Raw genomic sequence first — 19149 nt, forward strand, 5'->3', positions numbered from 1 at the left:
CTCTCTTCTATTCTCTTCTATTTTCTCTCTTCTGTTTTTTTCCCTGTTTTCTTTCACTTCCATCTTCTCAAATTTTCAGCAGTTGGGTTTTTCTTTTTTTTCTATAATTTTCTATTTTCTTTTTTCTAGTTTCATTTTTCCCAATTGTAATTTTTCTATTTATATACAGTCTATTTTCATTTTTTCTATTATTTTTTCTATATTCTTCTATTTTCTATTTGTTCGATTTTCTTTTTTCTAATTTCTTCTATTTTCCCAAATTTTCTATTTTTCCTAGTTTCTTCTATTCTCCAATTTTCTTCTCTTTTTTTTTCTATTTTCTATTTTTCCATTTTTTCTATGCTTTTTCAATTTTCGTTTTTCCAATTTCTGTTTTTTCAATTTTCTGTTTTCTTTTTTTCTAATTTTTTCTAATTTTTTTTCTGATTTTCTTCTATTTTCTCTCCTTTTTTTTGTTCTATTTTCTGTCTTTCTGTCCTTTTTTCCTCTCTTCTCTCTGCTCCTCCCCTGCCCAACTGCCGCCATTTTACCAAAAAGTCCTTTTTTCCCCCCAGATGGGGCCACTGCGAAGAAAAACTTTCCTTTCCCTGCCGATTCCATCTTCACTCTTCAGTTTTCCTGCTCTTCCCTCAAAATTGGCTCCTCTCAATCCATCCTGCGTCTGAAAATGCCGCATTTCACCCCAAACCGGCCGCCCCCGCCTGCGCTGCCCGGCCCGGCCCCACGTGGGGACAAAACTACATTATTTTAAGCTTTAAGAGCTTTTTTTGTTTAAAAAAAAATAAATTTAGGAGCTTTTTTAGCAGAAAACAGCGTATCAAGCGCTTTTTCTTTCTTTAAATTAAAGCAGCTTTAAAAGCTCCTTTTAAATTAAAACCGCCCCAGCTCGCTCCGGCTTTTTATATCATATTACAATATGTTAAGAATTAAAGAGCTGCGAGAGCTGCCTCTTCTCCCAGAAATCTGCTTTGAAAGCAGCGATTTCTTAAAATCCATCATCAGAAGCTTCGGTTTAAATAAAAACCAGCTTTAAGAGCTTTTTAGACGGTTTTTCATTCATTTTTTCAATTATAAGTGCCCCGGCTCGCCCCGGCTTTTCCCATTACTGGAATCGCCGCAATTTAAGGATTTTTAAAATTGAAAGCAAGCAGCTTTAAGAGCTCAGTTTTCCTTAAAGGAAACCGCTTTCATCTCTTTTCTTTAAATAAAGATTTAGGAGCCGCTTTTATGAAAAAAGCACTCTTAGGAGCTCTTTCTATATAAAATATCGCAGCTTTTAAGAGCTTTTTGTCGGCAGTAAAGCCATTTTTTGAGCTCTCGGCAGGAAATAAAGCCATTTTTGAGCTCTCGGTAAGCAATAAAGCAAATTTTTGAGCTCTCGGCAGGAAATAAAGCCGTTTTTAGAAGGTTTCTGGATAAAATCGAGCAGCTCTGGGCCGTGTCGGGGCTGGGTCCCGGCCGGGCGCTGCCGGCGCTGCCCCGTCCTTATAAAGGGCCCCGCGGGGGCGACAAAATAGTCCCTAAAATCGCCAAAAAAGGGCAACAGCCCCCAAAACCGCCCCCCAAACCCACCGCCCCCAGAGTGAAAAAGACTCTTTTTTCATTATTTCTCTTTTTTTACGCTTTTTTTTGATTTTTTTCCCTCACAAACCGCGCTCCCCCTCCCATCCCCCCCTCGGCCAGCACGAAAATGGTTAAATTTAACAGCGATTTTTTTGTTCGGTTTGGCCAATTCTGCCCTAAAATCTCTCTCTGCGACCTTCCCGGGTGGTTTTAGAGCTGCTTTTATTTATTTTTTTTTTTATTCATTCATTTTATTCCGGTTTTTGCTTTTGCTGCGTCACTGGGCTGGGCCGCTGCCAAAAAGGCGCCATTCCTCCTCAAAAGGGTAAAAAGGGGGATAAAAAAAGTTCTTGAGGGAACACAGACCCCAAAGCCCCAATTTTCACCACTTTTGTTCCCCAAAAAGCCCCAAACAACCCTTTTTTAACCCTTTTTTCACCCTCACCCAGCACAGTCCTAACCACCATTTTTATTCCTTTTTTGACAACAAAAATGCATCAAAATCCCCGTGTTTCACCCCATTTCAGGCCAGGCCAAGTCATGGAAGTCCCTGTTTTCAATCAGGGGAATAAACCCTCACTATTCTGAGGCATTTTAAGGCATTTTTTAGGAATTTTAAGGTGCTTTTCTCAGCATTTTTGAGGCGTTTCCGGGCAGGAAATAACACCCCAAAAGTGCTGGCAGGGTGGGGACAATCCCCCCTTCCCGACCCTTTAATTATGATTCATTAAAGCTGCTCTGGGGCTAATTAAAGTTGCTGATGAAACCAATGAGGCATTTTGGGGGTGTGGGAGGTGCTCTTCCGACATTTTTGGGGCGTTTCCTGCAGGGGAAAATATTTCCTTATTGTTGTTCATTATGTTCTGGATTATTCCACCATTAAAGCTCTCAAATGTAATTTTTTTTCCCCCATTTCAAGTGCTGGAAAAGGCGTCCCACAAAAACACCCTGATTTTAGGGAAGGTTTATCTCAATGATAATTTTTACAGCAATAATTAATCCATTTGCAGCTGGTTTAAGCCCTAATTTAAAATCTAAATTAGCAACTCTGACATGTCCAAAGTACATGCTTTCTGCATGAAAATACTCCAAAAGCTGCTTTTTCTTCAGGCACTGAGCCTGGAGAGGCCATTTTAAAGCATTTCCTATGGAAAGATGCTCTTTACCAAATCTTAGGTGTTTCTTAGGAAAAAAAAAATAGAATAAAAAATCAGTTTGAGATTTTTTTTTTAAGCTAGGATAACACGAAAACTTCTAAATAGCCTTAACATCACTTTAAGCTGACGGGAAGCCATTTTTGAGGCACAGGACAGAGGTTTTGCCTTTAAAAATCACCACCAAGCTTTTTCAGGTCCTTTTTAAACCCAAATGGCCGCTTTTTAACCCAAAGTGGGAGGTTGCCCCTCCACTCTCCCCGTGGGTTTTTGAAGCAAAACCACCTCAATTCTTTACTCTAAACCCAGAATTTCCTTGAGGCTTCCAAGTTTTTTAGAACTCGATGCTTTTTAGCGACTTTTCTCACAAAAATTACCCCGCGAAAAGGGGCGCGTGCGAGGGGGGGGGACTTAATTTCGTACCCTCCCCCCAAACCGCCGCTAAACGGGCTCAGACCCCCTCCCCCCTCTCGTTCCCCACCCCCACAGCCCCGACTTTCATTCCGCCCCTCCCCCACGCCCATTTACAGGCCAAAAAAAAAAAAAAAAAAAAAAAAGATTTTAGGGGCGGGAGCGGCCGCGGAGGGATCCGGCGGAGGGATCCAGGGTGAAGTGAAAGAACCGCGGAAGGATCAGAGGTGACGCGTTAGTGGGCGGGGTCACACGAGGCCCCGCCCCTCTCTGGCCCCGCCCCCGGCTCTGGCGCAGTCGCCATCGCTGCGGCCTCTCCGCATTGGGCGGGGAAAAGCGTCCGGAGAGAGGAAAAAGTTATTAAAACCCACCCTTTTGTCCTTGGTTTTACCTCAGAAAAGCTCGAGTTCCTTCAGGAAAATCTCTCGAGCTCCTTGAGGGAATCTTTTCCTCAGAAATGGCTGAATTCCGTCAGAAAATGACCCATTTCCCTCAGCAATGTCTGGTTTTACCTCATCATTTCCCTCTGAGATGTCTGGTTTGTCTCAAAGAATGCTTGATTTCCCTCAAGAAGTGTCCGATTTGCCTCAGAAATACCCTGTTTGCCTCGAAAATGTCTTACTTCCCTCAGGAATGTCCGATTTGTAGCAAAAAGGCTTCATTTCCCTCAGAAAGTTCCCAATTTGCCTCAGAAATGGCAAGTTTTACCTCAGAAATGTCTTATTTCCCTCAGAAAATCTCATTTTATTCGGCCATAACCCGCTCCCCCCAAAATGGCGCCTCCCCACAGGAACATTTATTCCAAAACATTTATTTATCCTATAGAATATTTGTATTTTCTTCATTTTTTTCGTTTGTAAATGTTGGATTTCAGAGCAGTTCCTCTGTGTCTTTAAGGTGCCAGTAACACCGACCCCTCCCACAGCACCAAACTCTCACCCGATCTCCCTTAAAAAATCCTTTGATTTCTAAAAAGCACCTTAAGAAAATGAAATTATTCGGGACTGAGGCGGTTTTGCTGCAGAATGGAGGCGTGTGGGGTTTATGGGTAGAAAATGCGATATTTTGGATAAACGCAGCTCTGCTGGGTGGGAAAGGGGAGGGAAATGGGGTTAAAAAGTGAAATGGGGGGATTTTGGGTGGGTTTGTGAAGGTCCCATATGGACAATGAGCGATGCCCCAAAATCAGTAGGACTTGCCCCAAAAATGGTGGAATTTGTCCCAAAGGTCTCGTTAGTGCTAATGAGGGGAACTCCCCCCAGCACAGGAGCCCCTGACAGAGGGGACATGTGTGACATGTGTGACATGTGTGACACACGTGTGGCCCTGAGGCCCCAGCCCGAAATGGCCGCTGTCACGTGGTGCCGCCATTTGGCTACAAACCCCCCAAAACTGGCCCCAAAACCCCTAAAACTGGCCCCAAACTGCATCAGCTTGTCCCAAACCCCCCTGAACAGGCCCCAAAAGCTGCCTGGAATAGGCCCCAAATCCCCCAATACTGGCCCCAAAATGTCCCAACTCCACTAAAGTGGCCTCAGACCCCCCAGGAACCTGCTGGAAAATTCACTGCATTATCTAAAATCAGCCCCAAATATCCCAAACTAGTTCAAACTGCCACAAATTAGCCCCAAATAATTTGCAAACCACCCTGAATCAGCTTTGATCTGCCCCAAACCACCCTGAATCATCCCCAAACTGGTGCCAAACTGCCTCAAACTGCTCTGGATTAGCCCCAAATCGACCCAAATTTGCCCCAAAAGGCCCCAAATTCCACCGCCCCCAGCCTGGGGAGAGGGGTGGGGGGGCAGTGCAGTTTATTGGGGGTGTGGGTACAAAGAGGGGGAGGTCTGGGAGGGGTTTGGGGGGCTCAGGGGGGCTCAGCCCTGCTCGGAGCCGGCGCCCCCCGTGCCCCCCGCCACGGGGCTGTAGGAGCCACCCCCGGTCCCCCCCCGGCTGAAGAAGGACACCGAGCGCCGGGGGGGCTTCACCCGCCGCAGCTCCTGCCCTGGGGGGACACCGGGGTGGGATTAGGGCAGGAAGCGCCTCAGGCTCCCCAGTGCCATGTTCCCCCCCCAAGGTCCCTGTCCCCCATGTCCCCTGTGAACTCCCGTGTCCCCCTCCTCAATCCCATGCCCCCATCCCCCTCCAGAAGCTCTGTGTGTGTCTCCATGTCCCCCTGTCCATCCATGTCCCCCTGTCCATCCATGTCCCCACTGTCCTTTATGTCCTAGATGTCCCCCTGTCCCCCATGTCCCCAATGTCCCTCAACTCCCTGATGTCCCCAGTGTCCTACATGTCCCAGATCTCCCCCATATCGCGGATGTCCCCACATGTCCCTGCTGTCCTTGATGTCCCTCCATGTCCTGGATCTCCCCCATGTCCTGGATGTCCCTGCTGTCCCCCATGTCCCGGATGTCCCCCCATGTCCCAACTGTCCTTGATGTCCCTGATGTGCCCCACCTCCCCAGTGTCCACCATGTCTCTGATCTCCACCATGTCCCAGATCTCTCCGCTGTCCCGGATCTCCCCCATGTCCCAGATGTCCCTCATGTCCCCCCATGTCCCCACTGTCCCCCATGTCCCAGATCTCCCCCATGTCCCAGATGCCCCAGATGTCCCCCCATGTCCCGGATGTCCCCCCATGTCCCCACTGTCCTTGATGTCCCCCCATGTCCTGGATCTCCTCCATGCCCCAGATCTCCCCGCTGTCCCGGATCTCCCCCACGTCCCGGATGTCCCCCCATGTCCCCGCTGTCCTTGATGTCCCCCCATGTCCTGGATCCCCCCGCTGTCCCGGATCTCCCCCATGTCCCCCATGTCCCGGATGTCCCGGATCTCCCCCATGTCCTGGATGTCCCCGCTGTCCCACATGTCCCCGCTGTCCTTGATGTCCCCCCATATCCCGGATGTTCCCGCTGTCCCCCATGTCCCGGATCTCCCCCATGTCCCGGATGTCCCCCCTTGTCCCCGCTGTCCCCGCTGTCCCCGCTGTCGCCTGTCGCACCCTCCCGCACGTAGTCGATGGTCGCCAGGCGCTGCAGGCGGGGCCGGGTCACGCTCTGCTGCCGCCGCAAGGGGGCGCCGCGCGCGCCAGGCGGCTCGGGGGGCGTGGCCTCGGCGGCGGGGGGCGGGGCCTGGGCGGCGGGGGGCGGGGCCTGCTCCTCGGGGGGCGGGGCCGCCCCGCCCAGCTCGATGCAGCACTCGATGAGGGCGCTCATCAGCTCCGCCTGGGGGCGCTGTCAGCGCGGCCGGACCCCCCCAGGGACCCCCCAAACCCCCCGGGACCCCCCCAGGAACCCTCCAAACCCCCCCTCCCCAATACGCTCCCTTTTAGACCCCCCCCAGTACTCACAAACCCACCCCAGGCACCCCCAAACCCCTCTGGGACCCCTCCAAGGGACCCTTAAATCCACACCAGAGACTCCCAAACCCACCCCAGGCACCCCCAAACCCCTCTAGGACCCCCCCAGGGACCCCCCAAACCCCCCGGGACCCTCCTCGGGAACCCTCCAAACCCCCCCTCCCCAATACACTCCCTTTTAGACCCCCCCTGTACTCACAAACCCACCCCAGGCACCCCCAACCCCTCTAGGACCCCTCCAGGGACCCCCAAATCCACACCAGAGACCCCCAAACCGAGCCTCTAGCATACCCTAGGGATACCCAAACCAACACCCCTGGGGTCATCCCAAGACCCCCAAATCCACACCTGGCACCTCCAAACTGTCCCCCAACACCCCCAAACCAACGGTCCTAGGATTCCCAAACCAGCCCCAAACAGCCCCAAAAGGATCCCCCAGGGACCCCACCCAGCTGCCCCCCAAAGCGCTCCCAAACCGTCCCCCTGCTCCCCCCAACTTGCCCCCCCCGTGGTCGCACCTGTGGGGAGAACACCCGCAGCAGTCGGTTCACGGGGGCTCCCTCGTGGTCCCCGTCGAACTCCAGCCAGAGCTGGGGGGGCTCCGTGGGGTCCCCATCCTGCCCCGCGGGGTCCCCGTCCTGCCCCACGGCCCCCACCAGCTCCCAGCACAGCTCGGGGTACGTCAGGGACAGCAGCACGTGCTGGGGGGCACGGGGGGGTCACCCACAGGGCCCCCCTGCCCCCCAAACTGCCCCCCAGACCCCCCCAGTACCTTCTGGCGGGGGTCAATGATGGTGACCCCCTCGAGCCCCACGGCCACGCTGACGGGGCGCAGCCCCCCCCGCCCCAGCAGCCCCCCCGACGGCCGCTCAATGGCTCCCGGGAAGAACGCACACCTGGAGGGGGGTGGGACACACCTGGGTCACCCCCAAACCCGAATTCCGCTTCCCCCCAAATTCCTGAGTCCCCAGGTGCAGGGTGGGGTCACTGGGGGGGACACGATGCTGAGGAACTTGGGGGTCTAGAAGGAATCCTGGGGGGTCACTGTGGGTCTGGGGGAGTCTGTGGGGCTCAGATATTGGGGGGTGCCTGGGAGGGCCCCTGTGGGGCTCATTTGATGTTTCTGGGGGGCAGGGTGGGGCACGGGGGGCTCTTTTGGGGTTCTCTGGTGATCTGGGGGACTCCCCATCAATCTGGGGGTGTCTGGGTGGTACCTGGGGGTGTCCCTTAGGTCTGCAGGGGTCCTGGGGAGGGGTCTTTGTGAGGTTCCACGGGGGTCTGGGGACGTCAGTGGGGTGTCCCATGGGGGGTGTCCCAGGGGAGTCTCTTAACATGGGGGGTGTCCCATGGGGGGTGACCCATTGGGGGTGTCCCATGGGGGGTGTCCCATTGAGGTGTCCCTTTTGGGGTGTCCCCTGGGGGTCTCTAACTGGGGGGTGTCCCATGGGGGGTGTCCCACTGATATGTCCCATTGGGGGTGTTCCATGGGGGGTGTCCCATTGAGGTGTCCCAGGGGGATTGTACCATTGGGGGTGTCCCATGGGGGGTGACCCATTGGGGGTGTCCCATGGGGGGTGTCCCATTGAGGTGTCCCGGGGGGATTGTACCATTGGGGGTGTCCCATGGGACGTGTCCCATTGAGGTGTCCCAGGGGGATGTCCCATGGGGGGTGTCCCTTTTGGGGTGTCCCAAGGGGGTCTCTAACTGGGGGGTGTCCCATTGAGGTGTCCCAAAGGGGTTGTACCATTGGGGGTGTCCCATGGGGGGTGTCCCATTTAGGTGTCCCGGGGGGATTCTACCATTGGGGGTGTCCCATTGAGGTGTCCCTTTTGGGGTGTCCCCCGGGGGTCTCTCACTAGGGGGTGTTCCCTGGGGGGTGTCCCATTGAGGTGTCCCGGGGGGGGTGATGTCCAATGCGGGGTGTCCCATGGGGGGTGTCCCATGGGGGATTGTACCATTGAGGGTGTCCCATGGGGGGTGTCCCATGGGGGGTGTACCATTGGGGGTGTCCCATGGGGGGTGTCCCATAGAGGTGTCCCTTTTGGGGTGTCCCCCGGGGGTCTCTAACTGGGGGGTGTCCCATGGGGGGTATCCCATGGGGGATTGTACCATTGAGGGTGTCCCATGGGGGGTGTCCCGGGGGGATTGTACCATTGGGGGTGTCCCATGGGGGGTGTCCCATGGGGGGTGTCCCACTGAGGTGTCCCGGGGGGATTGTACCATTGGGGGTGTCCCTTTTGGGGTGTCCCATGGGGGGTGTCCCACTGAGGTGTCCCTTTTGGGGTGTCCCCCCCTCACCCGTAGCCGGGCAGGGCGTGGCAGCGGCGCAGGAAGTCCCGGTACAGTCCGGCAGGGGGCGCCTCGGGGCCCGGCGCACGCGCGAAGGCCTCGAGCAGCCGCTGGGCGGGGCCCGGCTCGCGCGAGCGCCGGAACAGCGCCCCCCAGCGGGCCGGAGGACCCGGCGGCAGCAGCTCCGCCAGCAGCGGCCTGGGGGGGACACCGGGGGGTCAGGGGGGGTCATGGGGGGTCAGGGGGGACCGGGAGGGGCACGGGAGCAACATGGGGGTCAGGGGGTAGGGGTCCTGTGGGGTGGGGCGGTCCCGGAGGGGATGCCGTGGGTGGATCCCAGGTGAGGGGGATCCCCCAGGTGTGGCTCCCAGGTGGAGGGGATCCCATGGGTGGTCGCGGGGGATGCCCCAGGGTGGTTCTTTCGGGGGGGGGGGGTCACACTGGCAGGGATTCCCACGGGCGGGGGTCCCACTGGCGGGGGTCCCACGGGCGGGGTCCCACAGGCAGGGGCTCCAACGGGCGGGGGTCCCACGGGCGGGGGTCCCACAGGCAGGGGCTCCCACGGGCGGGGGTCCCACGGGTGGGGGTCCCACAGGCACGGGCGGGGGTCCCACAGGCACGGGCGGGGTTGCCACAGGCGGGGGTCCCACAAGCAGGGGTTCCCACGGGCGGGGGTCCCACAGGCACGGGCGGGGGTCCCACGGGATGGGGTCCCACGGGATGGGGTCCCACGGGCGGGGGTCCCGCGGGCGGGGTCCGGCCGGTGCTGACCGCAGGCTGAGCTCCGTGTGCCGGCCGGGGTCGAAGGGCCCCAGGCGCAGGCGGCAGCTGAGCCCCCCCAGCTCGGCCGCTTCGGGGGGGTCCACGGGGTAGCGCCCCCCCCTCAGCTGCTCCCGCGCCTCCTCATAGAGCAACCGGAGCAGCTCCTCCTCCTGCAGCTGGGACCCACAGACACCCCCAGTCACGCAGAGAGACCCCTAAACCACCGCAGACCCCACCCTGCGTCCCCCCGTGTCCCCCTCCCATCCATCCCCCCGTGCTGGGGACCCCCGTGTCCCTCCTCACCTCCAGCTCGCGGCTCTTAGGGAAGAACACGTTCCTGCGCAGCTGCAGACACGGCTCATCTGGGGGGGCAGGGGGTCAGTGGGACCCTCGAGGGGACCCTCCCGCCCCCAACAGGACCCCCCCGGACCCCCCACCCCTCACCTTGGGCGATGGCCGCGGGCGAGCCGAGGCTGAAGCGCAGCAGCAGCTCCGGCCAGTGCCGGACCAGGCGCAGGGGTCGGTGCCGCGGCTTCAGCTGCACCTCTGGGGTGGGGGACACAGGGCTGGCACCCACTCGGGGACCCCCACGGGGACTCCCACGGGCACAGGGACCCCCCACTTCCATCCTCCAGGGGGATCCTCCCGTCTCCCTGTCCCTCATGGGACCCTCCAATGTCCCCTCCTCAGCGAGCAGCTCCGCTCACAACCGAGCTGTGACCCCGCGACCCCCCATATCCCCGTGCTCCCATGTCCCCCTGTCCCCCCATGTCCCCCCATGTCCCCACGTGTCCCCCCATGTCCCCCCCGGCCTCCAACCACAGCAGCTCCAACCCCAACAACAGGATGAGCTGTGACCCCGCCATGTCCATGTCCCCCCTATGTCCATGTCCCCCATGTCCCCCATGTCCCCCATGTCCCCCATGTCCCTCATGTCCCCCCTGTCCCCCCATGTCCCCCCGTCCCCCCCTCACCGAGCAGCTCCGACCCCAACCACAGCGCGAGGGCGTCGCCGGCGGCGGGCGGGAGGCGCAGCGCCCCCCACAGGCGGCGCAGCAGCTCCGCGGCCGTGGGGCCCGGGGGCGGCTCCAGCGGCAGCGGCAGCGCCGACCCGTCCGGCAGGTACAGCAGGGCTGGGGGCACGGGGGCCGTGAGACCCCCAAAAACCCACTCGGGACCCCCCAACATCCCCCGGGACCCCCGCACCGCCCCACAACCGCCCCGCACTGACACAGCCCCGACCCGTCCGGCAGGTACAGCAGGGCTGGGGGCACGGGGGCCGTGAGACCCCCACCAAACCCACTCGGGACCCCCAAACATCCCCCGAGACCCCCACACCGCCCCGACCCGTCCGGCAGGTACAGCAGGGCTGGGGGCACGGGAGCCGTGAGACCCCCACCAAACCCACTCGGGACCCCCAAAACTCCCCCGGGACCCCCCACCCCCAGACCGACACACCCCCGGGACACACCCAAAGGACGCTCGGGGGTCCCACGGCCACGCCCTCCCCCAGACCATCCCTCAAAGGGTCCCTCGCCCCCCACCCACGGGGGTCCCACGGCCACGGCCACACCCGGAGTCGCGGCTCCGCCCCCTCCCGTGGCCCCGCCCCCTCACCGGCAGCGCCCGGCGGGGCGGACGCGCCCCCCTCCCCCTCCGCCTCCCCCTCCCCGTCCATCGGCGGGGTCACGGAGGGGTCACCGCGGGGTCACGGCGGGGTCACGGCTCCGCGCGCTCCTCGCTCCGGTGCCGCGCGCGGGGCGGAAGCGCCACGGGTGGGCGGAGGGGGCGGGCCCCCGCGGTGACGTCACTGAGGGGGCGGGGCCCAGGACAGGGGGGCGGCGCCCCCTGGCGGAGGGGAGGGCCGGGATCCCCCCGGGGGGAGTTCGGGGGGTCCCGGCGGGTTCGGGGGGTCCCGGCGGGTTCGGGGGGGCCCGGGGGCGGCGCAGGAAGAGGCGGAGCCGCCGTACGAAGTATAGAACCGTGTATTCCTCTGTGCGCGGCGGGGGGCGGCCCGGGGGGGGGCTCGGAGGGATTCGGGGCGGCTTTTGGGGGGGGTCCCGACGCCAATCGGGGCTCTCGAAATTAAAAAATAAACCCAAAGAAATACCCGGGGAGGGGGAGCGAGGGGGGGCGGTAAAAAACCGATCCGAGGTTGGGCAGGGGGGAGATTGAGGTGGGGGGGGGGTCCCGCGCCCCTGTTGAAGGGGGGGTGGTCCCACAGCCCACGCGGGGGGGTCCCGCGCGCCCCCCGCGCCCCCCTCCGCGCGCCGCCCCCCGGGTTGGGGGGACACACACACACAGAGAGAAAGAGAGAGAGAGAGAGAGACCACAGAGGCGCCCCCGCTGCGGCGGGGTCGGGGGGGCGGGCAGGTGACATCCCCCCGGGGGTGGCGGCGGGTGGGGGGGGTCGGGGGACACGCGTGGAGACCCCCCCTCACACGTAATACTCCTTGTCCTTGTTACGCCGCGCTTTGCCCGGCGCCTTGGGGGGCGCGGCCGCCGCCTTCTCCTTGGGGGTCCCGGCGGGCGGGGTCGGGGACGCGGCACCGGGAGCCCCTCCCGGGCCTCCCCCGGGCGCGGCGGGGGCGGCCCCGATGTAGTGGCGGCTCTGGTCCACCTGGTAGGAGCCCTCGTCGCGGTTGCGGTACTTGTACATGGCGTAGAGCAGGATGAGGATGCAGAGCGCGGCGGCCGCCACGATGCCCACCACCATGCCGGTGGTGCCGCCCGCCTCCCGCACCACCTCCACCGCTCCGGGCGCGGCTGTGGGGGGCACGGGGGGGCGCCGGGTCACGGGAGGCGCCGAGCCCCCCCCGCGCCGCCCCCCGCCCGCGCCCTCCCGCGGGTGCCGCTCGCCCGCCGGCACCAGCCCGGGCGGAGCCGCGCCCGCCACCGTGGGCTCGGTCCCGGCGCCGCGGGGCGCGGCCGTGGCCGCCGGGGGGGCGGCGGCCTCGGGGCTCCCCCCGCCCCCCAGCCCCGCGAAGTCCTCGTCGTCGGCCGGCGGCTGCTCGGGGCCGGGAGCGTGGCCGGGGTCGGGGTCGGGGTCCGCCGCCTCCCCCGAGGCGAAGCCCGAGGGCTCGTCGCAGTCGGGGCCGCAGCCCGGGGGGGCGCGGGGGGCGGCGGGGGGCGCGGGGGGGCCCGGGGACGCCGGCAGCACCAGCTCCCCGCCTGCGGAGACAGAAAGGGGACGGGGGGACCCCCGTCAGCCCCCGCCGCCGCGCCCCGCTGCGCCCCCCGACCCCCCCCCGCCGCCTCCGGCCGCCTCCGCGCCAGCTCCGCTCTAGGTTATCTTTTTTTTTTTTTCTCTCTGCATTTTTAGCTAATTCCGCTACTTTTTTTTTTTTTTTTCTCGGTTTTTTTGTTTTTAAGAGCAAACCGCGGCGCTGCCGTCAACTTACATCGCGGGATGGGGCCGGGTGATTTTAGCGTGGAGGAAAAAGAAATTGCAGGAAGGAAGGGAAAGCACACAAAAAACGAGAGAAAGAGAAAAAAGAGAAAAAAAGAACAAAAAGAAAAGAAGAGAAGAGACACTCGGTGAGAAGGTGCCGCGGCCACCCCTGCGGCGCCAGCGCCCGGCCCCGGCCGGCCCCGGCCACCGCCGGCCAGCACTGGCCACCGGCCCCCGGCCATCGGCCACCGGCCATTGGCCATCAGCCTTGGATCCATCCGTCCATCCATCCATCATCCGTCCATCCATCCATCCATCATCCATCCATCATCCATCCATCCATCCATCCATCCATCCATCCATCCATCCATCCGTCCATCCATCCATCCATCCATCCATCCATCCATCCATCCATCCATCTGTCCATCCATGGATTCTTGAATCCATCTGTCCATCCATCCATCATCCATCCATCCATCCGTCTATCCTCCATCCATCCATCATCCATCCATCATCCATCCATCCATCCATCCATCCATCTGTCCATCCATGGATCCTTGAATCCATCCATCCATCTGTCCATCCATCCCCGAGTCCATCCAGCCATCATCCCTAAATCCAGCTGGGTCCATCCAATCCTGATCCATGTGTCCGTCTGTCCTTGATCCCATCTGTCCTTGAATCCGTGTGCTCACTGATCCATCTGTCCGTCCGTCCATCCACCTGTCCGTCCATGTGTCCCTCTGCCCTGCCCTACAGCTGGCCATCCATGCGGCCAACCGGCCATCCCTGTGTCCATCCTGCTGGCCTGAAATCCATCTGTCCATCCACCCATCCATCCGTCCATCCATCCATCCATCCATCACCCATCCATCCATCCATCCATCATCCATCATCTGTCCATCCATCCATCATCCATCCATCCATCCATCCATCCATCCATCCATCCACCCACCCATCCATCCGTCCATCCATCATCCATCCATCCATCCATCCGTCCATCCATCCATCCATCCATCCATCCATCCATCCATCCATCTGTCCATCCATGGATTCTTGAATCCATCTGTCCATCCATCCATCATCCATCCATCCATCCATCCATCCATCCATCCATCCACCCACCCATCCATCCGTCCATCCATCATCCATCCATCCATCCATCCATCCATCCATCCATCCATCCATCCATCCATTCATCCATCCATCCCTCCATCCATCATCCATCCATCATCCATCATCCATCCATCATCCGTCCATCCATCCATCCATCATCCATCCATCCATCCATCATCCGTCCATCCATCCATCCACCATCCATCATCCATCCATCATCCATCCATCCATCATCCATCCATCCATCATCCATCCATCCATCCATCCATCCATCATCCATCATCCATCATCCATCCATCATCCATCCATCCATCCGTCCATCCATCCATCCATCATTCATCCATCCATCCATCCATCATCCATCCATCATCCATCCATCATCCATCCATCCATCCATCATCCACCCATCCATCTGTCCATCATCCATCTATCCGTCCATCCCTAAATCCACCCCTGCAGCCATCTGGCCACACGTCTGTCCACCCTCAGATCCAGCATCTGACCTCAAATCTGTCTGTCCGTCCATCCATCATTCATCCCTCCCTCTAGCCATCCATCCATCCTTGTGTCCATCTGTCCATCCACCTGTCCAGCTCTCCATGGATCCACCCATCCGTGTGTCTGTCCGTCCATCCTGAAATCCATCCGTGCATCCATCTGTCCATCCCTGGATCCGGCCAGCCTTGAACACATCCATTCCCATACCCATCTGTCCATCCATCCATAAATCCATAAATCCATAAATCCATCAATCCATCCATCCATCCATCCATCCATCCATCCATCCATCCATCCATCCATCCATCCATCCATCCATCCATCCATCCACGGATCACTGTCCATCGTCCATCCAGAGTCCATTGTCCATCCACTGTCCATCCATTGTCCATCCGTTGTCCATCCACTGTCCGTCTGTCCTTCCTCTGTCCGTCTGTCCGTCCCCCGCTCCTCCCCCCTTCCCTGTACCGCTGCTGCCCCCTCCCCCACAGGTGGGGTCCTGGGGGACCAGAGTGTCCTGGGGACACCTGTGGGGGACACCTGGGTGTGCAGGTGACACCTGTGGGTGCCAGGTGAGGCCCGTGGTGTCTGGGGGGGTCTCCAGTGCCCAGGTGACACCCGGGGTGTCCAGGGGGTGTCACCGTGTGACACCGGGGGTGGGGGAGGCTCCTTGCTGAGGTCCTGGTGGCAGCGCAGGTGTGACAGCGCAGGTGTGACAGCGCAGGTGTGACGGTGTCACACGGGGTGACCCCAGACCGGGGGGTCCTCCCTGTCCGTCCGAGTGTCCGAGTGTCCGAGTGTCCGTCCGTCAGGGGAAGGGGGGAAGGGGCGGGGCTTGCACGTCCCGGGCTCAGGTGTGTGCTCGGAATGGGCGGGAACACCTGTGCAGGTGGGGGGCGGGGCCACAGGTGGGAGTGCGTGTGCAAGGGGGGCACCTGCGTGTGCAAGGGGGGCACCTGGGTGTGCGGCACGGCTGCGTTTGTGGGGCAGGTGTGAGTGTGAGTGTGAGTTCAGGTGTGTGTGCACACCTGTGCCTGTGCGTGTGTGAGCTACTCCTGTCCGGGTGTTGTGCGTGCACAGTTCAGATGTGTGCACCTGTGCAGGTGTGTGTGAGCACTAGAGTTGTGTGTGCACACCTGCGCAGGTGTGTCTGTGTGTGTGTGTGTGCACACCTATACAGGTGGGTGTGTCAACAGTTCAGGTGTGTGTGTGTGTCTGTGTGTGTGAACCTGTCCAGGTGTGTGTGGGTGTGTGTGTGTGGGTGTGTGTGTCTCTGTGTGTACGCAGCTGTGCAAGTGTGTGTGTGCACCTGTCCAGGTGTGTGTGTGTCTATGTGTGTGCACACCTGTGTGTCTCTGTGTGTGTGCACCTGTCCAGGTGTGTGTGTGCACCTGTCCAGGTGTGTGTGTGTGTGTGTGTGTGTGTGCACCTGTCCAGGTGTGTGTGTGTCTATGTGTGTGCACACCTGTGTGTCTCTGTGTGTGTGCACCTGTCCAGGTGTATCTGTGTGTGCACACCTGTCCAGGTGTGTGTGTGTGTGTGTGTGAACCTGTCCAGGTGTGTCAGCAGCTCCCGTACCCGCGTGTCTCCCTGCCGTGAGCAGCCTGGCACGTTCCCTGCTCACACGCGTGTGCAACACCCTCGGCGCCCAGCACCTGTGCGTGTGCACGCCCCACACCTGTGTGGGGGTCTCAGCCCCGCCGGGGGGGTGGGGGAGAGCCCCGGGCTCTGCGGCCTTGTCACACACGTGTGCGAGGCCGTGCCACACGCGTGTACGAGGCCGTGCCACACGCGTGTGCGAGGCCGTGCCACACACGCGTGCCCGGGGCCCCGGAGCGGCACCCACCTGTGCCCGGCTCACACTCCTCCAGGTCCTCGTCATCGCTCGGACACTCGGCCGAGGCCACCAGCAGATCGTCCGTGTTCTGGGGGGACACCGGGGGGGGGGGGGGTCAGCATGGATTGGGGACCCCCAAACCCCCCGAGCCCCCCCAGAGCCCCCCGGGGCGCGGGGAGATGGGTCTGGGGTCACCTGAGGTGTTCGGGATGGCCCCTCCAGCCCCTTGCTGGGGTCCTCCCAAACCTGCCCCTCCCCCCATATCCGGCCCTTGGGACCCCCTGTTCTCCCCCAAATTCCCTGGAGACCCTCCCCCCATATCCGGCCCTTGGGACCCCCCGTTCTCCCCCAAATTCCCTGCAGACCCTCCCCCCATATCCGGCCCTTGGGACCCCCCCATTCTCCCCCAAATTCCCTGCAGACCCTCCCCCCATATCCGGCCCTTGGGACCCCCCCGTTCTCCCCCAAATTCTCTGCAGACCCTCCCCCCATATCCGGCGCTTGGGACCCCCCGTTCTCCCCCAAATTCCCTGCACACCCTCCCCCCATATCCGGCCCTTGGGACCCCCCGTTCTCCCCCAAATTCCCTGCAGACCCTCCCCCCTTTTACCCCCTCCCCCCATACCCTGCCCTTGGGAGGCCCCTCCCTCAATCCGCCCCCCCCCAATTCCCCCTCCCCATTTCCCCATCCCAGAGCCCCCCTCCCCAAACCCCCCCCTCCCCCAAGCCCCCCAGTGCCCCCTCCCCGCTTTACCTGGGCGACGGTGTCACGCAGGGTAGGCGAGCGCCCGCGGCGGGTGGTGGTGGTGGCCATGGTGGTGGTGGTCTCCATGATGGTGGTGGCCATGTCGGGGGGCGCGGGGGTGGCGCCGGGGGGCGCGGGGGGCGGGGGGGGGTCCCCCACGAGCCGCAGGTCCCCCTCGAGCCGCACGCGGGGGTGTCCCTCGGCCGCCAGCGCCAGCAGCTTCAGCCCGTTGTAGTAGAGCCCCGAGAGCTGCCCCTGGAAGGGGCGGCCGCGGTCCCGGCCCCCCACCCGCACGCGCGCCTGGCTGTTGAAGATGGTCAGCTGCCGGCCTGGGGGGGAGAGGGGCGGCTCGCACACCTGGCACAGCTGGAGCCGGCTCACCTGTGCTACCTGTGCCACCTGTGCCACCCGGCTCACCTGTGCCACCTGTGTCACCTGTGCTACCTGTGCCACCCGGCTCACCTGTGCTACCTGTGCCACCTGTGCCACCCGGCTCACCTGTGTCACCTGTGCTACCTGTGCCACCTGTGCCACCCGGCTCACCTGTGTCACCTGTGCCACCTGTGCTACCTGTGCCACCCGGCTCACCTGTGCCACCTGTGTCACCTGTGCTACCCCGACATTGTCACCTCACCCACACACATCCCCCTGGCTGGTGGAGAGGGGCAGCTGGGAGGATGAGGGGGGTCTGACACACCTGGCACACCTGGAACTGGCTCACCTGTGTCACCTGTGTCACCTGTGCCACCTGTGCTACGCCGACATCATCACCTCATCCCTACACATCGCCCTGGCTGGTGGAGAGGGGCAACTGGGGGGATAAGGGGTGGCTGCCACACCTGGCACACCTGACACACCTGGCACGGCCTTATCACCACACCTGGCACACCTGGCACACCTGGGATGGCCTTATCCCCACACCTGGCACATCTGGCACAGCCTTATCCCCACACCTGGCACACCTGGCACACCTGGCACGGCCTTATCCCCACACCTGGCACACCCCCACACCTGGCACAGCCTTACCCCCACACCTGGCACACCTGGTACACCTGACACACCTGGCATGGCCTTATCCCCACACCTGGCACACCTGGCATACCTGGCACACCTGGCACGCCCCCACACTGCCCCACCTGCCTCACCCTGCCATGCCCACCCCACCGTCCCCCACCCTCACCGCACACCTGGGGCACACCTGGGGCACACCTGGGTGTGCCTCGCACGAGGAGCAGCCCTGCCCCCCTCTCCCCACCCCCCTTCCCCCCCGGGCAGTTAAAGGGACCCCAACGCCCCCCCCGGCCCCCGGCTCCGCTCGGGCTCAATTCGGCCAATTTTGGGTCATTTGGGGCGGGGGGAGGGGCAGGGGCCCTGCCTGGGCGGGGCCGGGGCGTGCGAGGGGCGTGCGAGGCTGGGGCGGCTCCTGTGCACACCTGCAGGGCAGCGGTGCACCTTCCTCGTGCACACCTGGCCCTGCTGCACACCTGGCACACACCCCGGCCTTAGTGCGCACCTGTCCTGTGCACACCTGGCGCTAAGGCGCACACCTGGTGCGTGTTCCAGCCATGGCACACACCTGGCGCACACCTGGTGCACACCTGGTGCGTGTTCCAGCCATGGCACACACCTGGTGCACACCTGGCACACACCTGGTGCACATACCAGACATGGCACACACCTGGCACACAGCTGGTGCTCACCTGGTGCACATACCAGACATGGCACACACCTGGCGCACACCTGGCACACACCTGGTGCTCACCTGGTGCACATACCAGACATGGCACACATCTGGCACACACCTGGTGCACATACCAGACATGGCACACACCTGGCGCACACCTGGTGCATGCCCCAGCCTGGTGCACACCTGTCCTGGCACACCTGGTGCACGCCCCAGCCTGGTGCCCACCTGTCCTGGCACACCTGGCGCGGCCCCGGCCCCGGGCAGTCTGGCAGGTGCGGGTTAGGGGGTTTAGCGGGTTTATGCGGCTTTAGGGGGGCTCTGGGCTCAGCGCGGTT

General features: G+C 61.3%; 2 protein-coding genes across 15 annotated transcripts in view; both read right to left on the reverse strand.

Moving 5' to 3' along the window:
• Nucleotides 1-4875: 4875 nt before the first annotated feature.
• On the reverse strand, nucleotides 4876-11339 carry FRMD8 (FERM domain containing 8). 2 transcript variants are annotated; one of them, XM_072920374.1, is made up of 11 exons: nucleotides 11158-11339; nucleotides 10515-10673; nucleotides 9985-10086; nucleotides 9844-9902; nucleotides 9550-9716; nucleotides 8788-8976; nucleotides 7262-7385; nucleotides 7164-7190; nucleotides 7008-7082; nucleotides 6133-6355; nucleotides 4876-5133 (listed from the first exon to the last, which is right to left on the reverse strand). In XM_072920374.1, exons 1-11 carry the CDS (start codon nucleotides 11216-11218, stop codon nucleotides 5006-5008), a joined length of 1314 nt encoding a protein of 437 aa, XP_072776475.1. In that variant the 5' UTR covers nucleotides 11219-11339; the 3' UTR covers nucleotides 4876-5005. The 2 variants fall into 2 exon arrangements, with proteins under 2 accessions (XP_072776475.1, XP_072776474.1); XM_072920373.1 differs by having other exon boundaries at nucleotides 7008-7190; nucleotides 11158-11338.
• A 168-nt stretch (nucleotides 11340-11507) lies between these two features.
• The window catches only part of NRXN2 (neurexin 2), a 51329-nt gene continuing 43687 nt past the window's right edge, over nucleotides 11508-19149 (reverse strand). For 11 of the 13 annotated variants that reach the window (XM_072920362.1, XM_072920367.1, XM_072920363.1 and 8 more), the window contains 3 exons: nucleotides 17137-17456; nucleotides 16392-16470; nucleotides 11508-12711 (listed from right to left, as the gene is read on the reverse strand). In XM_072920362.1, coding sequence (XP_072776463.1) covers nucleotides 11978-12711; nucleotides 16392-16470; nucleotides 17137-17456 — 1133 coding nt within the window. In that variant the 3' untranslated portion in view covers nucleotides 11508-11977. The other 2 variants (XM_072920368.1, XM_072920369.1) reach the window with 2 other exon arrangements.

The sequence above is a fragment of the Taeniopygia guttata genome, chromosome 31 (genome assembly GCF_048771995.1).
Source record: "Taeniopygia guttata chromosome 31, bTaeGut7.mat, whole genome shotgun sequence".
NCBI classification, from domain to species: Eukaryota; Metazoa; Chordata; class Aves; order Passeriformes; family Estrildidae; genus Taeniopygia; species Taeniopygia guttata.

Excerpts from the sequence above, each read along its gene's own strand:
- FRMD8 (XM_072920373.1), bottom strand. The coding sequence starts at position 11,218 with ATGGACGGGGAGGGGGAGGCGGAGGGGGAGGGGGGCGCGTCCGCCCCG. Across the intron at positions 9,717-9,843 it reads CTAAGAGCCGCGAGCTGGAG|CTGCAGGAGGAGGAGCTGCT; the intron begins GTGAGGAGGGAC and ends TGTGGGTCCCAG. Across the intron at positions 8,977-9,549 it reads CACACGGAGCTCAGCCTGCG|GCCGCTGCTGGCGGAGCTGC; the intron begins GTCAGCACCGGC and ends TGTCCCCCCCAG.